The sequence below is a fragment of the Hipposideros armiger genome, unplaced genomic scaffold (assembly GCF_001890085.2).
Source record: "Hipposideros armiger isolate ML-2016 unplaced genomic scaffold, ASM189008v1 scaffold_1240, whole genome shotgun sequence".
NCBI classification, from domain to species: Eukaryota; Metazoa; Chordata; class Mammalia; order Chiroptera; family Hipposideridae; genus Hipposideros; species Hipposideros armiger.
In genome coordinates this window covers 1,742-24,905 of record NW_017732590.1, presented here as the reverse complement: position 1 = coordinate 24,905, position 23,164 = coordinate 1,742, and the positions used below count along the sequence as shown (strand labels likewise).

The window sequence follows — 23,164 nt, the reverse complement described above, 5'->3', positions numbered from 1 at the left end:
ACTAGCCTGTGTCCTTCCTGGTGGAGAAGAGGGGACAGCTTTACCAATTTATGTTCTGAGGGCCGGCCGAGTGGCTCAGTTGGTTAAGAGCTCGCTCAAGGGTTTGAGCTCTGAGCAACAGCGGTTCGAGTCTGGCCTGAGCTGAGCTGCCAACAGGTGGCAGGATGGCTCAGCTTAAAAAACCACAAATGTATGTTCTGCTTTTAGACAAAAAGGGGAGGACAGAGGCCTTTATTATTATTATTATTATTATTATTATTATTATTATTATTAATGTATTCAATTTTCAATTACAGCTGACAATCAGTATTCTTTTATATTAGTTTCAGGTGTATAGCATAGTGGTTAGATGTTTACATAACTATGAAGCAATCCCCCTGGTTAGTCTGGTTCCCACCTGGCACCATACATGGTTATTCAATATTATTGACTGTGTTCTCCATGCTGTACTTCACATCTCTGTGACTGTTCCGTAACTACCAATTTGTATTTCTTAATCCTTTCCTTCCACCCATCCTCCCAACCTCTCTCACATCCAGAGAGAGGGAACTTAGCTCAAAATAATAGGCCAGGGCCGGCCGAGTGGCGCGATGGTTAAGAACTGGCTTGGGACGCCAGAGGGCCCCGGTTCGGATCCCACATGAGGGCCAGTGACATTGCCCTCTACAGCTGAGATGCTGGACAGCAGCTTGACCTGGAGCTGGGCTGCTGAGTCGCCAGCGACGGCATAGGCTGCAGCCCCTGTGGCAGTGGGTTGCCATGGGCTACCGTGTGTAGCCAGCAGCCAGCGTGTGTAGCCAGCAGCCAGCGTGAGCAGCCAGCAGCCAGCGTGAGCGGCTGTCCAGAAGCCAGCAACTGATCTGCCTCGCCCGGGAAGAGCGCAGTGATGGTGCCAATTTGGGGCAGTGAAGCAACGTCCTCCACAACTAGACTGAAGAACAAAATGACAGCAACTTGTCTGTTCCCCTTCCCCCAATTCCCCAGCGCTGTTCCCATCCCCCCAATTCCCCAATAAAAATCTTTTAAAAAAAATAAATAATAGGCCAAAGTACCCATTCTGGGTGTATTCTGGACATATTCGATATTTTTGTTGTTGTTGTTGTTGTTTGTTTATTTGTTTTGAAGCGAGTATCCCATGAAACACAGGTTGAAATCCTCAATGATGTTAAGGCTGGGAAAGGGGAGTGTTAATTTTGAGTGAAACCTTCACAGATAAAGGTGTGATCAACATGCCCACTCTTCAGAGCTTGAGATAAGAGATAAAGGTAGAAAGCAGGCTTTAATGTCCCCTCAGGGAGCCACAAATGTAGGTGCCACCGAGGGGAGGGGCCGAGGAAACAGAACTGCCCCATACGTAGGGAGTGGCAGTCGTTTGAAGGGCGGCAGCCTGAGCTGAGTTTGCACAGAGCTTTGCACAGTGATGACCTGGAGGACTCATTGGTACTTCAGGTTGTTCTGAATGTTTTAGATGCACTAACTCATGTAGTCCCCACTCCTAAGAGGAAGGTGGTGGTGTTATCCCCATTTTCGGATGAGAAATTGAGGCACACAAAGGTTAAGTGTCTTGCCAAGGTCATATATCTGAGTAGTGGAGTTATAATGCCAACCCAGATAGACAGGCTCCAGAGCCCGAATTCTAGCGACCACTCACCATACTGCACCCACCGAGGTCCCGGGAGCGTGATTGTGTGGATGGAAAGGAGCTGTTGGAGAGCGTCCCTTGCCCAGTCTGCATCTGGACTCCGAATCCAAGGCCGTGTTCTGCTGCCTCCCTCAGCCGCTGCGCTGCGACTCAGTCCAGCTCCAGACACGGCGAACGGCAAGTGGAACACAGGAAGGGGGGGGGGGCTGCCCGGAGGGAACTGCAAGTATTGCTTCTAAAGGGAAAGCAGAAGAAAGAAAAAGGCTGGGGACCCGGGTTCCGGCCTCAAAGCCACTGCATCCTGGGGGACAGCAGGACAAGCCCCGGGCCTCCCTGGGCTGCTTGGCCTTTCTGGAGGGTCCGATGGACCTGTGGATGGGCGAGTACAGCAGATGTGGGTGTCTGTCCGTCTGGTGAGGGGAGAACTAGGGGATAGTAGGAAGAGGAAGACAGGGAATCCGGCTCAGATGGGAACTGAGCCAAATCAAATTCTTCCCGAACATCTGAATTTGCATGTGCTTCAATTTACGGTCAACTTGCAGAGAACCCCTGGGCCTGTCAGGTTTTCCTAGTGCCCCCCACTCCTCTAACGCTGCATCCGCTCAGCTCGGGCTCCGCGTGTCAGCCCACACTGTCCCCCTCCCCCTTCACAATGTCTGTTGGAATGAGAGTCCAGGATAATGGCTGGTCCCCATGTAGGTTTCTCCATACTGCTAGTGGGATGAAGAGAACTGGGACATTTTGTGGGTTTCTGCACTTTGGACAAAGGCACTGGCTGGGCTGGGCTAGAGTGAGGGACAAGCTGGTTTGAAGCTGGTTATGAGTCACTGTGCACCCCCGGTACCCGCCCACTTGAGGCCAACTTTGCAAGTTCCGTTGCTGAGAACTGTCAGACCCCAATAGGCTCTGGGCTATCTTAGCAGCCTTGTCAGTTCTCAGTGAAAACAGCCGAGTTGAGGAAATTGTGGCCAGACAGGTAGCGAGGCAGCTCTCCCCACTGTCCCTGTGCCTGGTGGCTGCTGAGCCTGTGCACACAGAGAGCCATCCGTCCGCTGGGAGACAGCCAGGCTGACCCCGTGTCCTGTGGGATGTTGGGGCAAGCTCTCACCCTCACACTCCTCCTGCTCCTTAATGGGCCTCAGGGTCAAGGTAAGGGGCCTGGCCTGGCCTGGGGTGGGGCCGCGGCCCATGGGGAGGTCAGCACCCAGAGCCTCCAGACCGAGCTGCTTACGTGGTCACCTGGATCTGTGACTCGAGCAGCCCCTAACAGGTCTGGACAGGTTGGCAGTGGATTTGGGGAAGGAAGCCCTGAGAGGCTCACTGCCTGTGCCAGTCAGCAACCCAGGCAGCCTCGGGCAAGGCGATTGGTTTCCTCTGACTTCAGTTTACCTTCTGCGTGGGGTGGGGAGTGTGTCCTTCCTGCTGGCTGTGAGGACTGAGGGAATGCCCTGATTCTGTGGGATTGCTAGCAGCGAGGAAGAGTGGCCCTGGGTCTGGGTTGCCCGAGTAAGCCCCGCTGCTCCCTGAGGCAGGAGAGCTGAGCAGGACGCAGGCTTTTCTGCAGCCGGGGCCCCTAGTCCTCCAGGACCTCCGGTCACAAAGCCACAGGAGCCTGAGAATTATTGGGGAGAGGTTGGCTGAGGTCAGGGGACAGGGAAGGGGAGAGAGAGAGACAATAACAGGCTGGACGCCCCACAGCAAACCCAAAACTGCCAGCTGGGTACCAGGACAGCTGATGTGTGCTGTGTGGGGCCCTCCTCCCAGGGCACTGCCCCTCTTCCTCCAGCCCTGGGCTCCAGGGTGCTTTGAGACTTGGAGCCAGCATTTTTCGGTTAGTAACTCTTGGAGAGGCACCATGGGTGGGGTGGCGTGAGAGGTGGGCACACTTGGGTGTAAAGGGAGGTGTTTGCCCAGGGCCTGTTAGAAAGCTGAGGTAGGGCTGACAGCATTTGGCACCAGGCTTTGGTGCTGAGAGTGACAGAAGGTTGAGGCTGAGATTTTGAGCCCGTGTGACAGGATGGTCCCTGCACCCTGAGTCCAGGCTCCAGCCCTGTTGTTGGCTGCTGTGCAGGGGGCTGGGAGAGGGATTCCTGGGGCATGTGACGGCTGGACTTTGTCTGAGGGGACTGGTTCCTCTTCCTGCTACATACTCTGTCTGTGCGGCTGGCCTGGCCAAAGCGACTGAAACTGCTCTGTTTGTTTGTTTTAATTTTTAAACATTTTAATTTAAAATAATTTCAGAGGTGCAGAGAAATTGCAAGAATGGTACCAAAAATTCTTGTATTCCCTTCACCTAGATTCACAGTTGTTAACTTTTTTTTTAAATTTTATTGGGGAACAGTGCGTTTTTCCAAGACCCATCAGCTCCAAGTCAAGTCGTTGTCTTCAATGTAGTTGTGGAAGGCGCAGCTCACTGGCCCATGTGGGAATCAAACCGGCAACCTTGCTGTTATGAACCCATGCTCTAACCACTTGAGCCAAATGGCTGCCTACAGTTGTTAACTTTTTATCACATCTGTTTCTTTCGTGTTCTCTCCGTATATATGTATGTGTGTATAATGAATGATGATTTTTGTTGAACCATTTGAGAGTAATGCCCCTTCTCTCTTAAATGTTTTAGCGCATATCCTCTAAGAAAGGATGCTTGCATATCATACCACATCCGCACAACGATCAGGCCTAGTCAACCCCGACACGATCGAGCGCACAGTCCACGTTCAAGTGTTGCCAGTTGTCCCAGTAACGTGCTTTATGGCTTTATTTTTTCCTACCCAGAATCCAATCAGGCTCCTGTGTTAGACTCAGCCGTTCTGTGTTTTTACGCCTCTGTGATCTCCAGGCTTTCCCGGTGTTGTGTCGCTGTCGTTTTGGAGCAAAGGGCAGCAGTTCTGGGGGAGGGCCCCTCATTCTGGGTCTGTCAGACGTTTCCGCAGGTGATTCGTTTGGGTCATGCATTTTTGGCAGGAATACTGCAAAAGCGATGATGTTCTTTGTCAGTCCCATCAGAAGTGCTGAAGGTGAAACTTTTTCTTAAAAACTTGGCTTATTGAAGAATTTGATATGTGTGAGATAATGTGAGAGGCTCACGTCACTGTCCAGTTTTGCAGAAGCCTTCCAAAAGCTTCTCACTCCACACAGTCCAAGCCCCACATTTTACAGAAGTGTGGGCCTCCTGACGTGTCCTTCCACTTTTCTCACTGCGTTTCAGCCACACGGGCCGTTGGGCCGGCTGTCCCCGGTCCCCAGCACTCAGCACCCTCCCCTTCCACGTAGCTTGCTCCCTCTACCCCTCTGTGGTCAGCGCAAACACCACCACCCGGGCCCCACCCCTGCCCCGCCTGTCCCTCTGGAGGTCACATTCCATCCTGTTTGCTTGTTTGTTTTCTGTCTCCCAGACTCCTCTTTATGTCACCAGAGAGTCAGGTCCTTCAGGCCTGGGCTTTTGTCTGGTTTGCTCACGGCTGGTGTTTAGTATCTCGAACAGTCTCTGGCACAAACAGACTCTAAGTTAATATTTCGGAATAAAAGAATACTTTAAGTAGCCCAGGGAATAAAGTGAGCTTATCTGTGTGCTGTTCCAGACGTGTGAGCTCGTGCTGCCTCGCAGCCTTGAGACCTTCAACTAACCCTGCCTTCCATCTTTTCATGGGAAAATGAGCTCAGCACGGTGCCTGCTGCGTAGGGGCCTGCAGGGTTGGCGGGGGATGTGGTGTAGAAAGTGCTTAGGAAAATGTCGAGGCCTAACAAGTCCCCCAGGTGAGCGCTCATGTTATTTGGCTCTTTGGAGGCAGGACAGATATTTATGTCACTGAATTGTATCATCAGAGGCAATAGAGAGACTATTCAGTGACCGTTCGCTGCGTAATTAATTGAGTGGAAAGAGATAAGATGTGGACGTTCAATGTGGCTCTTCCTGAGGGTTCCTCGTTACCCTACCCAGGTTCTCAGGGAGCCTCCAACATTTTTAACATAAAGGAACATGTATTATCATAATGTAAAATATTCTTACTGTTCTCACAATATCACCTCCCTGTCTGTCCCCGTCCCCGGGCATGTGTGGGCAGCTCCGTGCCAGACGCTGGGCAGGCACTGAGGACTCGGGGTAGTTGCACAGCTCCCGTTCCCGTCGCTGACGTCGCCACGCGATTACCGGGTCATTCCAGCTGTGACTCATGTACACCAAGCCCAGCAGGTGCTCGGATCATGTCAGTTGAGTGAGTGAATGAGCTATTTTCAAGCGTCTCATGCAGATTGGGATGATCTGGGGGTCAGAAGAGTTGGACAGCAACGACCTTCACATCACGGCCCACAAGAGAGGCCCTGCACCATGGACCTCACAGCCAGGCCTTGGCTGTGCATTCTGAGGAAACCCCAAAGGACACACTGGAGGCTGTGAATGCCCGGGGCTGCGGGCACAGAGATGGCGCCGGCAGCATGGGGGACGGCCCTGAGGGGGGCCGACGTTGACACTCACTTCCCAGGGAGAGGTCTGATTGCCGCTGCTCTTGCTGGGACCCAGGCAAGTTCTGAGAAGGCGGGGTGGTCGGGCTCCCTCTTCCCAACACAGCACGTCAGTGAAGAAGCAGCTGGGCACAGAGACAACCTGGGACTCAGCTCGGCCACCCTGCAGGAGCCCGGTTCTGTGACAGTCACTCTAGGGGTGGCCAGGCCATCGTCATAAACCTGTATTACTGAGGTGTGTCATACAGAAAAGTGCATGAGACGCTAATGTGGGTCTCTGAGTGGCTGCTCGTTGAAGACAGCTCTGTCCACACCACGTGCTTCCTCCCACCGTTTCCTCCTCATTCTCCCGTAAGCACAGTCCCTTCTCTCTTTTTTTTTTCTTTTTTTTTCATGGTCCCTTTTCTGACCTCTGACGTCGTCACAGGTTAGTTTTGCCGTGTTTAAGTGGAGTCATATGGTGGGTGCGCTTCTGTTTGCCTCATTTTGCTCAGCATCTGTGGTATTGTCTGGCTGATCATTTTCACGGCTGTGTAATATTTCATCGTGTGACTATTCGATAGCTTATTCCCCCATTCTACTGTTGAGGAAACTTTGAGTCACTGCAGGTCTTCCGTTTTAACGCCGTGTGAGCCTTTTGTCCTGAGGGCCTGAAGGGGCGTGAACCCTGTAAGGCAGAGGCCAGTCAGTGCCCAGGGCACCACATCAAGGTGGCCTCCGCGAGGAATTCCTCCATTAGAGTGTTTTCCGGAAGTTAACCGAGATGCACTCTGCGAGTCAACTGATTAGACAGTTCGCTAAACAGCCTCATCAGCCCTTATGTTCCCAGAACTAGGCAAGACTTTGTGGGGACAAACATGTAAAAGAAGATGTTGGTTCTATTTGTAAGAGTCTTTCAGACAGAGGAAAACAGTCGTGTATCATAGTAACTGCAAGGGAACACAGAAAATGCTGAGAGTCACTCATAGGCAAGCGAGTACACGGGGAGCTAAGAAAATGAGATTCCTTTTAGGTGCGGACACTGGGGAAGTGGCCCTGAAGGATAAACAAGAGTCGAGCAGAAGGGAGGAGGACAGTGTAAGCGAGGGGGCAGCCTGCACAGAAGCAGAGGAAACACAGGGTCTGAGTGGAGCCATGAAAGGCAAAAGCACTTGTTACCTCGGAGAAAGACAGTGTCACATAGAAGTGACATGATTCAGTTGACTGACAAAAGGACGGGGACGTGGGTGGGTAGGTTTGCCAGTGGGAAGGGGGCTGCATTGCTTGAGCAGAGGAGCCAGCGTGGTCAGTATGCAGCCCCCAGTGTGGGGCGTGGGCTCTGGAGGTCACTTTTTAGGGTTTCGTGTGGGCCGGGGCCCAGCCTGCTCCAGCACTTTTGGACTCTACTGGGCTCTGTGTGCTAAGTCCCCAGCAGGAGCCCCTTCTGTCACCCTCATGTCAAGCCTGGTGGCCTAAGCTGAGCTGAGAAAACCTCAACATCCTTTAGAAGGCTGGAGGAGTTACACTGCTCTGCGACGCCTCCCTGCCCCTCTTCCGGGCTCTCAGGCTGCGGCTCTCCTCCGACCAGCAGGTCCAGTTCGGAGAAAGTTGAACTGACTGTGGCTTTGAGGGCTGCAGCAGCTGCAGCCAGGCTCGGGGCAAGAGGGACTCAGTGAGGGACCAGGCTGTCTCCTGGACCACCCTCCAGCAGGCTGCCCATGCTCCCCTGCAGAGACCACTTGTTCACCTGTCCTGGGCCTGTGGCTGCAGTTAACCCCAACTACCAGTTCACCCCATTCATTCTTAACCACAGGAAGAGGGGCCCTGAGGCTGCCTAGCAGCAGTCCTGGGGGTGTGCTGTGGCCTCGCCCCTCTTAACCATGTAGCGCTGCTGTCGGGCTCCTCCATCTCTCACTGAGCGTGAGAACCGCGTGGAAGTTTTAATGCGGGCACTTCTTTTCTTTCCGTTTGTCACACACACCCCTGTGGGACAGGCTGGGGCCTTTTCATGGCAGCCTCAGTACCCAGCACACAGCACCATCCCTCAGCACCCCGTCCCCCCTCACTCCGGCCCCCTCCTCCGTCCTCACACTGGACTGTTGAGGCCGCAGAAGAAAATTCAACCACCAAGAGCAAGGACAGGCTCACAGCCTCCATTCTCAGCTGGACCCCCTGTGTCCCGGAAACCCTGGTCTCCGACCCATTCCTCACAGAAGTGACTCCAAACTGTCACCATGTCTGCAAGGTCCTGTTCTACCATCACGGCCTCCACCAGCTTCCCCCTCCTTCTCCAAAAAAATGGCGGCATCGTCAGCTTCCGCCAGCCCCCCACCTGCCCCATCGATGACCACACGCACGTCTGCTCCGAGCTGCCCTCCTCTCCTTGGCTGGAGCTCCCCCGCGCTCTGGGCATCGCTGCGTAAGGCGGCGGGCCGTCCAGGGCCTGCTCAGCCCTCGCGGACATCTCTGCTCTGCCTTCTCTGTTCCTTTTCTGCTGACTTTCCACTCTTAGCTGGCTATCCTCACAGTTAAAAACCTGTTGGAAAACCATTGAGTTTTCCCTCTTTTGTCTTTCTTCCGTGTGTCTTTTATACTCCAGCTTAGGCTTGCTCACAAGTCAGCCACATAAGGTTCCAAGAGACAAGCAGAAATGTTCGACGCCTCTGCAGACCTCAGCTTAGAACTGGCACGATGCGATTTTATCGAGAAGGCCAGCCTGTGATGAGAGGTGGGCAGTTCCCCCATGTCCGGATGACGGGAGGGGCTCAAAGCACCGCCACAAGGGGAGTGACCATGTCTGCAGTCTGTCACACTAGTTCTTTGCTAGAATTCCCAAACTTCTGTTTTATTTCCTTGAGCATATTAAACATGAGTACTTTGAAGAGTATAACTAACACCTCTGTTATCTAGATGCCCCTTGGGTCTGTTTCTATGACTTATTTTTTCCTTTGGTGTTTGGACATGTTTCCTCTTGTTATGCCTGATTATTTTTTGTTTCATTTTGTACATTGTATATGAAAAATGTTAAAAATAATTTAATGCTCTGGTCGATGTTATTTTCCTCCAGGGATAACTTATATTTACCTCTAGTAAGCAGCCAGGTTAGAAATACTAGAGATTACAGATCACTTTAATCTGATTCAGGGTAGAGATGACTCAAATTTGGGCTTCAGTTTCTGTTAGAGCTGGTCTGTGTCTTGTTCACTGTTACTGTTGTGTGCAGCCATTTATGTTACCAACCCCAAGTCTGGTGGGTTTTAGGTACATCCACTTCCTCCCAGGGGTCCCTGCAGTCCACGTTCTCTTAGCTCCTTACAGTAAAAAATGCTCGTCTCACCTCTCTGGGTTCCTTTGTTCAGACCTTGGCCCATAATATCTCAGTGTTTTATTATCTCTCTGATCTCTTTAACAACATGCTGTTGTATTTCCCCCCCTTTTTTCCTGGTTATTCTCAGTGGGAGCCCTGGTTAGCATGTCTTAATCTGGTCTTCCATGATCAGAATTACAATTCCTTAGGTGAGTATTTACCTCAGCCATGGAATAAAAGTGTGATCTGTTTCCAGGCCCCAAATTCTCTGGAGTAAGGGACCGTGTCTTGTGCATGAAGAGGTCCTGACTCTTCGGGGCTCTGGTGACAGTGGGGTCTCAGAAAGGACTGAGTAATCGATAACGACAGTATTTGTCCTTTTTGTAGGTTCAGTAGGTATTTTCCCACTCACCTTTGTCCTCAGCGTCTTGGCGCAGTGCTTGGTGGTTTGGTGGCCTGCTGTCACATACTGTACGGAGACCACGGGACAGACCCTGAGAAGAATGCAGTCTCTGCTTTTGGTTTGGTCCCAGGCAGATCCAATTCAAGCCATGGGATATGAATATGAATAAGTGTTTTACTTATTCATCGCGATCAAAGAGTGTCGCGATCAAAGGAACATCTTCTATCAACCAATAGTAATTACAGGTGCTTAAGCTGTTTCCCTGGTGCCTTGAGGAAATGCCAGGGTGAAGGTGTGGCCATAGAGATTGTTTATCATGCATATGGACATCTACAAATCCCTCTCCCCATCGCTGTTCTCAGCCTCCATTGCAGCTGGTCTGTTTGTGCAGCTGCCCCACCTGCTCCCTCCTGAGTCCTCCTTGACTCCCCACAACCATCCACACTTTTATTTCCTGGCCACGCCCCAAACAGGAGCACCCACTTTTCTCCACAGCTGTAGGGCTGGGGCTTAAGGTGGGCAGCGACAAGCAGCGCTGTGTCACACCCTCGTGTACATTGATGGCCATCTCGATCCCCAGAGAGGGACGTGCTGCGATATTCCTGCCTGGGCAGCGTGTGTTTTTCTTTTCAATTTTTTTCCTAGGGGGCAATCCTTGTGGGGACTTTCCAGTGACTTAAAAACTGGCAAACATTAATGAGTAATGAACACACTTGGATGTGCCAAGTTCTATGAGAGGATCCTGAATCCAGCTCAGGATCAGAGAGGACAGAGGGAGGCGTACTGAGTGCAGCTTGAGTGTTAGTCCCACTGGGCCTGACCACTCGGAGCTTCCAGCGGTCACCGCTGGCCACTAGTGGTGGCCTCAGTGCTGCCGGGAGGGGCCTGCATCACATCGATGCTTATTTGTAACACGGTAGTTAATAGTTAAGCCAAACGGACTGGCTGTCAAGCTTCTCTTTGTTACTGGGTAGCTTGGGGTAGTTACTTGGAAGTTCTTTCTTTTTTTTTTTATTATTGGCTAATTGGGGGGATGGGAACAATGCTGGGGATTTGGGGGGAAGGGGAACAGACAAGTTGCTGTCCTTTTGTTCTTCAGTCTAGTTGTGGAGGACATCGCTTCACTGGCCCAAGTTGGCACCATCATTGCGCTCTTCCCGGGCGAGGCAGATCAGTCGCCGGCTTCTGGACTGCTGCTCACTGCGGCTGCTGGCCGCTCACGCTGGCTGCTGGCTACACACGGTAGCCCATGGCAACCCACTGCAGCAGGGGCTGCAGCCTACTCCGTCGCCGGTGACTCACGGCAGCCCAGCTCCAGGTCGAGCTGTTGTTCAGCATCTTAGCTGTGGAGGGCAGTGTCACTGGCCCTCATATGTGGGATCCGAACCGGGGCCCTCTGGCGTCCCAAGCCTGTTCTTAACCAACGCGCCACTCGGCCGGCCCTGGAAGTTCTTTCTAAATGTTTCCTCAGCTGTAAAGTGGGGGCAAGAATCTCAGAGGGTCACTGTGAGGGGAAATAGTCAAGCAGTCGAATTTAACCCCCGCCTGTCTCAGAGTAAGTATTCGGGAGAGTTTCGCTGCTCCGGTGGGTCTGTGGGCTTCCTCAGAACTTGGAGAGAAGCAGAGGCAGATGAAGAATGTGCACATTCAGGTTCTCTGAGGCTCTGGGCTCCTCAGACGTGCCCCAGGGGAGTGGCGTCCAGCTGCCCGCCTGACGCCCTTCCTGCCTCCTGCAGCCTGGTGTCTCTTTCCTAGAAGCCTTGGCCCCGGTCGACTGTGAGGTTGCACTGGCAGGAACCCCTCTCTGGCTACGGCCCCGCAGCACACAGATGATGTCAGGTTCTGTGGAGTGGAAGGTGCGGCTGCACTCAGAGCCAGGAATGCGTGTGATACTCGAGTGGAAGAATGCATCTGAGTCGGACCCTGTAAACTGGGTTTCTAATAATTCCAACAATAGATTCAGTTTCATGACTAAAGACCTAACTCTTCTCATCAATGCCACTCAGCTGCAGGACAGTGGCCTCTACAGCCTGGAGGTCACCAACATATTCGGGGAGGTTTCGACCCACAAGTTCTGTGTTTCTGTGTTTGGTGAGAGCCCAGAACAGCTGCCCGCCCCCACCCCTGCAGGGCTCGTGTTTCCAGCACCTTCCTGATCACAGTCTCTGCTTGCAGATCATGTCGGGAAGCCCCGCCTGCTGGAGCAGTGGGGAGCCCTGGACAGAGGGGTGTGCCAAGTGACTCTGTCCTGCTCGGTCTCCAGAGGTGGCAATGTGAGCTATGCCTGGTATAGAGGGAGTGACCTGATCCAGACAGCGAGGAACCTTAGCATACTGGAAGAGCGAATTGACCCCAAAGACATGCACACCTATACTTGCAATGTCAGCAACCCTGTCAGCTGGGACAGCCAGACGCTCAGACTCACTCAGGGCTGCCTGAGTGCCCAGCAGAGTAAGTGCAGCGCTTTGGGCAACGACAACGGGGGCTGAAGGTGTCGGACCCCACGGTCAGGTGCATGTGCCAGACGGACGGGGCGTGAGAGCCCGTGGCTGCCTCCCAGTGCCCTGGCCCTTCCTCAGGGGGTCCTGGCCTCTGGCACATGCTTCCTGTACAGCCAGGCCTCTCTTAGTCTGGGAAGAATTTTATCCCCATCAGGAATCTCCTTCTGGGCGATGGGAGTATTTCCTTCACGTGGGGAAATGCGTAGCTGTTTGGTGAGTCACAGCCCCACCCTGGCTGCTGATCACTATTTCCTCCTCCTGAGAGACTCATGGTGACTTGCTTCCTTCTCTCAAGTGACAACCCTTCCCCCCCAAAGCCATATAGTTCCCCAAGAGCTGACTTCACTGTACATGGTATCCTGGGTGATGGGGTAGTATTGAACCCTGATCGCAAGGTACCTGGAATGGTTCTTGGTTTACTGCTTGTGCTTGTCCTGAGAGTTACCCTGAGTTAATTTCGCACCACTTTGTATTGGATAAATTAAGGCTTATGTGCCATCAGCCTGAGCATCACAGGGAAAAGGTAACCTGCAGTCCCTGTCCTAAGGAACTTACAGCCAGCTAGGGACTACAAGCTGAGTTCTCATGGGCAACAAGAAATGAGCAAGCTGTAGCAATGTGTGTTACCGAACTCAGGTTCGTTGCCGCTTGCTGTGCAAGAGTCCAAAAAACTAGAGTGACAGGGTTGGTGAGGAGAAAAGCGTCCTTTATTCTAGATGCCGGCAGCTAGGGAAGATGGCAGACTCCAGTCTGAAACCCACCTTCCCACAGACAAAATGCACCAGAGGTTTTATAGGCGGGTGGGTAGGAAAGAACAAAGACAAGTCTCTGGGCTAGTAGTTGAGAAGGATCTGGTGGCTTACTCTGAGTCCTCAGGTCTGCCTTAATGTTACGTTAAATATCATTGTCCACGGCCATCTGTGCAAAAACTGCTAGGGAGTTGTGATATTGGTCAAGAAGTCCGGTTGCTTGAGGATTAAAGAAGATGCTCTTTTCAGGTTAGTATGTGTGTTAATTAACAGGGTATGGGGTTAAACAAAGGGAACAAACAGAGTTCTTCAGGTAGTCAGTGGGAAGAGAAACAGAGGAAACAGCTTAGTATCAGGATGGATCAAACTGCTAACCAGCTAAGTTTAGTTACCGTATTGATCACCAAACGTCAACCTTACATTTGGGTTATGTCAGCCATAGCCTCATCATGCACAGCTGTGTGATTTCAGGCAGATTGATAAACCTCTCTGAGCCTCAGTTTTTCTCTTTGGTAAAATGTGAGTGGTGATAATAAACACCTAACAGTACTGTTAAGATTAAATGAGATAATACTTGTAAGGAGCCCAGTCAGCCGGCATCTGGAATACGTGATTGGGTCATATATGGCGACACCAACGTTACACGTAGAAGTTCACATGAGCAAGAGTGCTGAAGGCAGGAGGGTGAAGTGTGAGACGTGCCTGGCACAAAGTAGGTATACAACCGGAGGCCAAACCAGTCTGGGCCACAGCTGCTCAGCCAACAGACCAACACAGGAGTTGGGTCATAAGATAAGCATTTATTATCAGAGCACCGGACGTCTGAGAAGGCAGCGGGTTAACACCTCCCAAAACTGCCTTCCCATTCTCAAACCAGCTGGGGTATTTAAGGGAAAATCAGGCATTCCTCCAGAGGCTGCATGACGTCCCCAGGTCTGCTCTCCTTCTCATGATGCCCCCCTCTGTCATCATATCTCTTGTGGAGCCAGTGTTGGGAGAGTAACTTGGGAAAATGCTAAGGGATAGAGTTTGGGATTAGCAAGCATCTACAAGGTGAACTTCTAAGATAAGGAACTGAACCAGGACAGGACATCCAGGAGGCAGACTTAGCTCAGCCACAGGGGGTGTGAAGCCCACCTGGATGGAGGCAGGGCACCCCAAAGGCATTCTGAGCACAGGGGGCCCAGCTGGGCCCTGCTTCAGGAATGCTGTAAGTGTCTGTTGATGGGTAGTTGTAGCGTTTACTTTTACTGTGCCAGGTGGTTTGTGTCTGTTAGGTCCTGTGATTAAGCCCTATGTTGACATCATCACACATGTCCCTTTTTAAAGTGAGAAAACTGGCTCAGAGAGGTTACGCTGGTGCCCAAGGGCACAGTGTGTAGAGAGGCAGAACCGCAGCCACGCCCGTCAGACACCACACCCACGCCCTGAGCACTGAGCAGGGAGCCAGCCTTGACTGAAGTCACAGGGTGTGAGGACTGCAGAGAGCGCTGTGGGCTTGGGGACGGCCCCTGCAGTGGACAGGTGGGAATCAGGCCTCGTGCCTTCCTTGTCCCTTAGATTTCAGCTTCCTGCTCTTCCTGGTGACCGTCGTGCTTCTCGTCACACTGTCCCTCAGCGTCCTCGGCTGCTTCTTTGTGCACAGAAGGAAGAGGAAGCAGTTACGTAAGTGGAGGGCCCCTAAGAGGAGCTGCTGCCCCGAGGTGACAGCCCCGGCAGCCGTGCCTGGGTGCGCTGGGCTGTGTGCACATGGGAGAGATGGCTGCTGGGCCTTTCTCTGAGTTCTCACCTTCTGCGGTGGCCCCCACGTGTTCATAGTGTGATCCCCAATGTGCAGGTGGCTGGTTTGGGACACAGGCCACGGGGAGGCCTGCCGGGGTGGTTGCTGCCCTGAGGTTTTGGGTGCTCTGGGAACAGCACTGACCTGCTCCCTTTCCAGAACTTTCTCAAGGTCTTGGCCATCTGGGATGAACGCGGCACTGCTGGCAGCAGACAACTGGGCAGGATGCCCTGTGGAGGTCACTGCAGCTCTATTTGGTTTTTTTCTTCTCACAGAGCCCAGCCCAGAGGAAGTTCTGACAATTTACGAACAAGTCCACAACTTGCCAGTCAGGAGAAATCACGTATGGCGCCCTGCGGGCTGGGGTTTCTCTCAGCTGGTCTGAAAAATGCTCATGGGAGGATAGCCATTCAGACCAAGGGGAAAGAGAGAACCAGGCAATTGTCCTCTCAAAGCGGTCCTCAGCCTCCCCATGGATCTCTGCCCCGTGAGGCCCATAGCTGTGGCCTTGGGGAAACAGGAAACGCGAGAGAGAAGATGAAAAGGGCACAGGGGCCTGGGGTGCAGGGTTGCACCTGTTGAGCAGGGCTGGGCACAGCAGGAATCAGTAGCAGAGGGCAGTACGCTGCTCCCGCCTCCCCACGGCACCTTGTCCTCTGTTCCCCCCAGCCTCGCCAGCTGGTCTGCATCCAAGGACAAGTCCAACCTTCTTATGTTTTGTGTCTGACCACAGATTCCCATGTCCCTGCAAATCCAATTTCCTTTTGTGGGTCCCTTGATCATTGCCCAGGCTGCAGAGGGTGCCGGGCTGGAGAGCGTGCCAGCCACAGTACGACAGAGCTGTAGCTGCTCAGCGCTCTGTGTTCACCCTGTTTGGGGAAGAAGAGGCCGGAGCTGGATGAGGGGCTGCCAAGAGGAACTGATTTAGCACGAAGGTCATGAGCCGGAGCCAGCGTCTCGGGGCACCTGTCTGCCAGTCAGCCTTGGCAGGCGGTGGCCATCCCATGTTGGCCAGAGGTGTACACTCCAGAGGGGCTGCAGGGTGCCCCCACTGCTCTGCCCCTGAGCAGGGCAGGATGTGACAGGCGTAGGGGAAAGGCAGTGCCCACTGCACTGCCAGGTGGTGACAGTGGTGTGCGGGGAAACCCCTCTTCCCACCCCGATTCCTGGCGCTTGGCCTGAGGATGGGAGGCGGGAAGTCACGGTGGTGGGGCTTCTGTCCTGGTCACACACGTGAGGCCCTGGAGGCTGTGTAGAACAGAGGCACCTTGCGTCAGGTCTGGGCTTGGCAGGAACTGGGAGTCAGGGCCACCCCTCAGCCCGGTTCCTCGCCCCAACAGTGGGTATTGGGGTGTGAAAAACAACAGGAGACTGTTTCTTCCATCAGTTCCTGACTCTGGTTCAAATTCATAAGAGCAAGTGTATCGACCTGCAGCCACTGATGTCCAAATGCTTGCTAAACCGCCCCCCCTCCCCACTGCCCTAGAAGATGACTAGAGTGGAAAAACGAAGGGGACTCCAGGGGAGAACCATTCTTTAGAGTGAAAACACTGTTGGGGACCCAGGCCCCTTAGCCTGCTTCTGAGTTGGGTGCTCTTCCTCCACGCTTCCCCCCTCCTGGGCTCTGCCGACTGTCCCCATGCTTCTGTCCAAAGTCCTGTGGTCTCACTGAGGGCCCAGCTCTGACCTTGCTGGAGACACCTCACTTAGGTCTGGGCAGAAGAGAAAAACAACGAACTGCTGTTTCTTGCCGGATGCCACGACTCTCCCACCTCCACGGACAGCTGGTGCTTGTCTGCTCGTCTGAGCTGCTTCCTCGTGCAGTGCGCCCTGGTGGCCCACCAGAGCCCGTCCCGGCAATGAAATATTTCCACCCTTAATCTCCTGTGGGACAGGACTGAGAAGAGGCGGGCACTGCCTTTCCAGGGCTTCACCTAGTACCACAGCTGCCCAGGGGCTACTTCAGGCCAAGGGCAAGCCGCCCACCCAGGCTGGATCTAGAGAGGAGGCTTTAAAACACTGAAAGCCTCTGAATTTCAGTGCCCTGAGGTAAGGCTCAGATCACAGCCCTCCTCAGAGCGCAGTGCCATTGTCAGTGGCTAATGTAGTCAAGCAGTCAGCAAAGGCAAGTCTTTAAGTCACCAAGTGAATCAAGTGATGAGCGCCTTGGCCAGGGTTGCAATCGCGTCACACCTGGGCGGCTCCTCACTCCCGGCACTAACTGCTGCCTTGTGAGTTGCTCTTTCTGCCCCCTGTCCTCCCTCCCAGGCTCCCAGGGGCCCCTCTGCTTTGCGCTGTGTCCCCCGACTTGACCCCGGTCTGCACGGACCAGCTATCTGCCTATATCGCATGTTCCTTTACTATGTGTCGTGCAGGAGCAGCAGCAGAGTCCCCCCGGAGAAGGGACCACCATCTACTCCAGGATCCAGTCCCAGGTATCACTGTGGCTTCCCGAATTCAGTCCACGCCTGTCTAGGAGGCTTCCTCAGCCCCCTCTCCTCCAAATTCACACTCTTCAATGGCAGAGTAAGACCCTGGGGCTCCTGGAGCCCTGAAGACGGCTTTGCTTCAGCTGCATGGAGCTGGTTGGAAGGACCAGCGTGGGCCTGGAGTGTCCTCACAGCGCTGAGCAGAGCTGGGAAGTCTGGTGCAGGCCGGCTCCTCCTTCTGGGCTGGCAGCAGGCGGGGCACAGAGGCAGTTGGCAGGAGAGGGGACCTGTCAGGGAACTGGGGTGCTGTTTCCCCTCCTCGCGGCTCCCAGAGCCCAGTCCTTGCCCTTTCATCTCCACCCCCTATTATACCTGTTTTCAGGACAGAAAGGATCTGTGTTGTTTTCTTGTATCCTTGAGTGACCTGACGGTAACATGTAGTAAGTACTTACAGTACTTACAATGTCCATCTTGTTAAATGAAGCTTACGTCAGAGTCTCATGAAGTAGGTCTAATGCAAACCTCAGTTTGCAAACGAGGAAGCCGACTCAGAGGCTGACTAATGTGCTCAGGGCCGCGTAGCTCAGGGCAAGCCCGGTCTCCAGTCTGCCTGCCGCACCCACTCTGTAACATTCTGGGGGGGAGGGGGTGGAAATTTACCCATAAACTGGAGAAGCATCCTTTAATATTGGCAGCTGAGATGACACTATTGATAACCCGGCTGGGCTTCTCTTTCCAGGGAAACACTGCCTTCTGGTGGGCAATGCAGAGAAATTTCTGATAAAAATGAATTTTTATTTTATTTTATTTTTTTAAGACCTGAAGCAGCAACCGCCTCAGCTTGGTGGTGTAGCTGCAGGACAAAGAATCCTTGGGGGGAGGTGATGGTCCCCAGAGAAAGATCAAGAAAAGGAGACAGAGGACAAAGCGAAGGGGCAGGAAGGAAGGGAAGCAATTTAAGGGAGAAGAAGATGAGAAAGTTGGTGGGGGTGGAGGTGGGGCAGCCTCTCGGCAGATCGAGAATTCCCAGACAGGGTGTTGCCCCCTCCTGCTTCCTTAAGGTGTGTGACTCACTGCTGGTGGGTCAGCTTGAAGGACCTCATAGGGCTGCAGAGCCATTGATGTCTGGCTTTAGCCACATTGAATTCCAACAAGAGGCATTGAAATAAGTGCAAGGAAGGGCTCGTCTGAGGCTGAGATGTTGTGAGAATGAGACTCCTCCTCTGGCCTTGGGTCCAGAGAAGGAAGGTGGGCATTGCGGTGTGGAGGAGACAGCCCTGGAGAGTCTGCGTGTCAACGAGCTGCTGCTGTGAACGCCCTGACTTGAGCTTTGCACCCTTCCGGAGCCCCATCAGCAGAATGAGGCGAATTCCGGTCCTCTCGTCGTGCGGGAGTGTGATAAGGGCGCGGAGAACACACGTGCAGAGTCGGTGCTCCAAAAGTAGCAACTCTGTATGACAGAAAGGGACTAGCACTCGGTTGTCTGTCCTCCCGGTCAGTCCAGGGTTCTTCTGACCAACATGTAAAGCTCCTGTCTGGGCAGGCTGGAGGGGGTGGGATGAAGAAACGACCTCCGACCCCAGGGTTGTGCTAGACCAATGCTTCTGAAATGATTGTTTCTCTTCTCCTTAGCGTCCTGCTTCCACGTCACAAGTAATGGAAAATACATTGTATTCAATGGTGCAGTTTTCCCGGAAGGTGAGTCTCCGTCTGCAGGGGGCGCTACTGAGGCCGGAGGGGTGCGTGAGTGTGCGTGTATGTGTGTGTGTGCATGTGTGTATGTGTGTGTGCATGCGTGTGCTTGTGTGTGAGTGCCTGTGAGTGTGCGTGTGTGCGAGTGCGTGTGTGCATGTGTGTGTGTGTGCGTGTGTGGGTGCATGTGAGCGTGTGAGCATGTGAGTGTGCGTGTGTGTGTGTGCGCGTGTGCGAGTGCATGTGAGTGTGTGAACGTGTGCGTGTGCGTGTGCATGTGAGCATGTGAGCGTGTGAGTGTGCATGTGCGTGCGTGCGTGCGAGTGTGTGTGTGCATGTGTGCGTGCGAGTGCATGCGTGCATGTGTGTGAGTGTGTGTGTGTGTGTGTGTGTAGTGTGCACTTCTGAGCGAGCTGTCTTGCACTGCGTATCTGAATAGCTTGTGTTAAATGACTGTATTTAATGTTAATGGGCCAACTTGAAAATGCCTTTTAAGTTCTATTTGGAGAGAGAGCAGGGCTGAGACTAAGAAAAGCGCGGATTCAAGTTGTCTCTGGAGTTTCTGTGCCAGCGGGGACAGTCAGAGAGGAGCCAGCTGAGGCTGTGGTGAAAGCCACGGAGAGGCTTCTGAGGCCAGGGGCACGCAGCCAGGAGCTGCAGAGAAGACTGGATCCAGAGACCCAGCGCCGACTGTCAGGGAAACAGACCAAGGTCCTGGCCAGTCAGCGAATGGTGGAGGCCTCTCGCCTGAGGCAACCCATCAGGGTCCCCTTGAATCATGCTCCAGGCTGAGCTCACAGGTCTTACGTGCACCCAGAACTTTGGGGTTGGGTGTCCATGGGGAACGGGTGGGAAGAAGGGTGCTCCCAGGGCTGGAATCCAGGCATGGATCCAGTCTTCACGTGGAGCACGCGGAGGTGGGAGAGCGCCCTCCTGTGGAAGTGCTGACCAAAAGCAAGGCGGGGGTCATGTGTTTGTGCAAAAGGGGGAGAGGGTTAGGCCAGGATTTCAGACTGTTCATTCACTCCCCTTGCAATTCACTCAACTTGGATTCTCTCCTGAGAGACGTTTGTGTTTAGATTCCACACGGCAGCACGTGGCCGCTTTTTTTTTGGTTGTTGTTTTATTTTAGCTGAGCCATCCTGCCACCTGTTGGCAGTTCAGTGGCAGCTCAGCTCAGGCCGGGCATCGCACCGCTGTTGCTCAGAGCTCACACTCTTGAGTGAGCTCTTAACCAACTGAGCCACTCAGCCGGCCCAGCAAGTGGCCTTCTCTGAGGGCCCTGCCTCTGACTCCAGGCTCTCCAGCCTGCTGTGTTCAGGCGTGCAGAGCTGGTATGGATGTGTGTGGCGGAGCTGCGCACACTGGGGGTATGTGTGTTGAAGAGATGCGTGTTTGAGGCAATGTTTGTAACAGGTTTGTCTGAGGGGCCTGTGGGTGTGGGATGCTGAACTCTGACTTTGGTCCAGAGCTGTCACATCACAGGCAAGTATGTGTTTTGCCTTCTCTGGAACGTAAACAGCATTGTTTACTCTGGGGTAGGAGAGTCTACTCACTTCTGACTGTGGATTCTTCAGGGAGGCTCTGGGCACCTCGCCTCTTTGGCACCTCTCACATCACTTAGGAGGGGGCATTTCTTAACTTGAAGTTAAGTACTCTTTACCCCCTGAATTTCCAGCCTGGATCCAAGAAGAGGAACCACAGCCCTTCCTTTAACAACACTATCTACGAAGAGGTGAGATTCGGGAACTCCTGAAAGGTTCAGTGCCCATAGCATAGCCGTGACGTTGTACACTCAGGAAAAAGTCATTCACAGAGTCTCAGAATTGCAGGGTTTGTCTAATCCAAATCATCATTTTGGAGACGAAGAAACAGGAGTCCAAGGAGAGTGAGGTCTAACCCAAGGTCATACCGTGTTGTGGTTTGACTCTTACTGGGGAGCCTGAGCTTTTACAAGGGGCTGTCCTCTGCCTATTTCCCTAGCTGTGGGCCACACACGGGACACCTGTCTTTTCCAAGTGTGTGTGGGGTGGGGTGGGATCAGAGAAGGGAGGATAAGTGAATCTAAACGATTCTCTAGGGTTAGCAAGTAATTGGGAATCATTCCAGAACACAGATGACCTTAAGCTGCTGGGATGAATACTCTCCAAAGGTGCCTCTGAACCTGGTGGCTGAATTGATTTTCTCAGACCTTTTAGGGAATGGAAAGGCGGGACTCATCATCTAATGAGGGATTAGTATGTATATGGTAGCCTACCAGTGGCTTCATGTGAATTATCTCATTTAATCCCCACAGAATGCTATGAAGTCAGTACAATTATACTTTCCACTCATACCCATAAAGTCGGGAGAGCACCCCACCCATCACCCATTAGCCTCACCCTGTGCCCAGGCCTCCCCCTTGTGGTCTGATAAAGAAGCTGCCGTTGGTCACAAGCACACGGGCGGATGGGTGCCTGCTGGGGTCCTTGGAGCTCCAGCCATAGCCCCACATCAAAGCCAACTGGACAGTCCAGGGTGGCAGAGGACACTGGGCCGAGGCCATCCAGGTGTCACGAAGAAACATGGTGTGGCCCAGAAGCACTCGAGTGGAGCCAGAGGATGGATTCAAGCCCCTCCTTAGATATTACGAGTTGTTGACCCCAAGTGATTTATTTCACCACCTGAGCTTCATGTCCTTAATCTGTAACATGGGGATAACACTTCTCAGCCCACGGGGTTGGGGTGGGAGCATTCTAGTGGGAGGGTCTGAAGTTCTTCTGTTCCGCAGGTTGGAAGGAGACACCCCAAAGCCCAGGGTCCTGCTCGCCTGAGCCAGAGGGAGCTTGAGAACTTCCGTGTGTACTCCTAGCTGCTGCAACTGCTCTCACGTCTCTTGCGTACCAGCGTTAGCTCTGGGCGTTAGCATGACGGAGGGCACCACCGAGTCTCTGCACGATGCTCCCCAGTCTGGGGAGGACACGGGAGTTTGTTCACGGACTGCATTTTGTTTTGAAAAGGATTTCTAACAGCCATTGTAAGAGCAAGACTGTTACATAATATCTGTCAGCTTACAAACCGGACGAAGGGTGGAGAGGTTGGTTAGTTCACAAAAGATGGCACAGCCAGCTCAGGTACCAGGAGACTGCCAGGGTCTGTGTTCCAGTGGGGGGTTCTCATTACCCTCAAGATTCTCTCCCCCTGCCCTTCGAGTCTGTGACTAGTGTCCCCTCCCCACTAACCTGGGAAGGTCACACTTCTAGACCCTCCTCCCCTTGCCCAGGCCCATCTTCCAAAGAGGAAGAAAAGATCATGGTGACCCGGAGGAAGAGAAACAGCCCGCTGTGAGGTGGACCAATCAGCCCTCAGCCCTGGCAGGTTCTCCAAGGGGCCTCACTGGGCTTCACCCAAATACAGAGAAGAAACTGCCCACTTTCCTCTGGCCAGTTGGTCACAAGGGAGAGTGGGCAGGAGTGAGAGCAGATGGCACCAAGCAAGCCCATCTCCGAGTGGTGAAATCCCCAGAAACACGCGGGCCTCGAGTCCAGCTGCCTCTGGGGAGGGAACTGCGCTGTTGTTCCAGCTGCATTTTTTTTTTGTACTGATGGATTTTGAAAGCCATATGTGTGTATTACTCTTTTGACATGTTTTAAGTACTTAAGATACCCCTTTCATACAAACTTTCCATATTTCCCCCAAAGAACTTCTTTTCTTTTCGTCGTGTCTGCGTGAAGAAGAGCAGCGAGCGTATCTCTCCTCTCCCCGAAATCGTGGCCTCAGCCCTGCCCTCCTGCCTCTAAGTTGCACTGCCCTTGACTGACCTTCATGATACTCGCATGTGCACTTGTGTTACATGTGCCTTGTATGTGACACACACTGTCTGGGACTTTTCTTTCTACTCTTCGACGCACCATAGAGCCCACCGCACATATCAGTGGCGTTTGTGTTCCTTTCTCTACGAAAGTGGCCGAGTTTGCCATCGCATGGATATACGATCATGTAGTCAACCAGACTACAACTAAATCGACATTTAGGTTATTTCCAGCGTTTCATTTTAAAAAAACACTACAGTGGACAGGCTTTTACATAGATCTTTGTGTCTATCAGTGAGAATATCTGTTGGGTTCATTTCAACAGATGTTTATAAGCTGGTGTGAAGGTCCAGTCCCCTCTAGCGACACCCGACCGGCCTTGGCCGAGTTTTGAGATGGTGCATCTGAGATGAGGAATGGTCTGAGCGAT

The 23,164-nt window shown here is 53.0% G+C and overlaps 1 protein-coding gene across 5 annotated transcripts; it reads left to right on the top strand.

The window, feature by feature from the left end:
• The first annotated feature begins 2,542 nt into the window (after positions 1-2,542).
• On the top strand, positions 2,543-22,607 carry CD244 (CD244 molecule). Of its 5 annotated transcripts, XM_019633137.1 has the most exons (9): positions 2,543-2,791; positions 11,548-11,883; positions 11,968-12,243; positions 14,603-14,707; positions 15,098-15,165; positions 17,198-17,257; positions 18,884-18,949; positions 20,622-20,678; positions 21,714-22,607. In XM_019633137.1, the coding sequence occupies exons 1-9, from the start codon at positions 2,731-2,733 to the stop codon at positions 21,792-21,794; spliced, it is 1,110 nt and encodes a 369-aa protein (XP_019488682.1). In that variant the 5' UTR covers positions 2,543-2,730; the 3' UTR covers positions 21,795-22,607. The 5 variants fall into 5 exon arrangements, with proteins under 5 accessions (XP_019488682.1, XP_019488683.1, XP_019488679.1 ...); XM_019633138.1 differs by lacking the exon at positions 21,714-22,607 and having other exon boundaries at positions 17,091-17,257; XM_019633135.1 differs by lacking the exons at positions 18,884-18,949; positions 20,622-20,678; positions 21,714-22,607 and adding an exon at positions 3,341-3,473 and having other exon boundaries at positions 2,709-2,791; positions 17,091-18,868.
• The last annotated feature ends 557 nt before the right edge of the window (positions 22,608-23,164 follow it).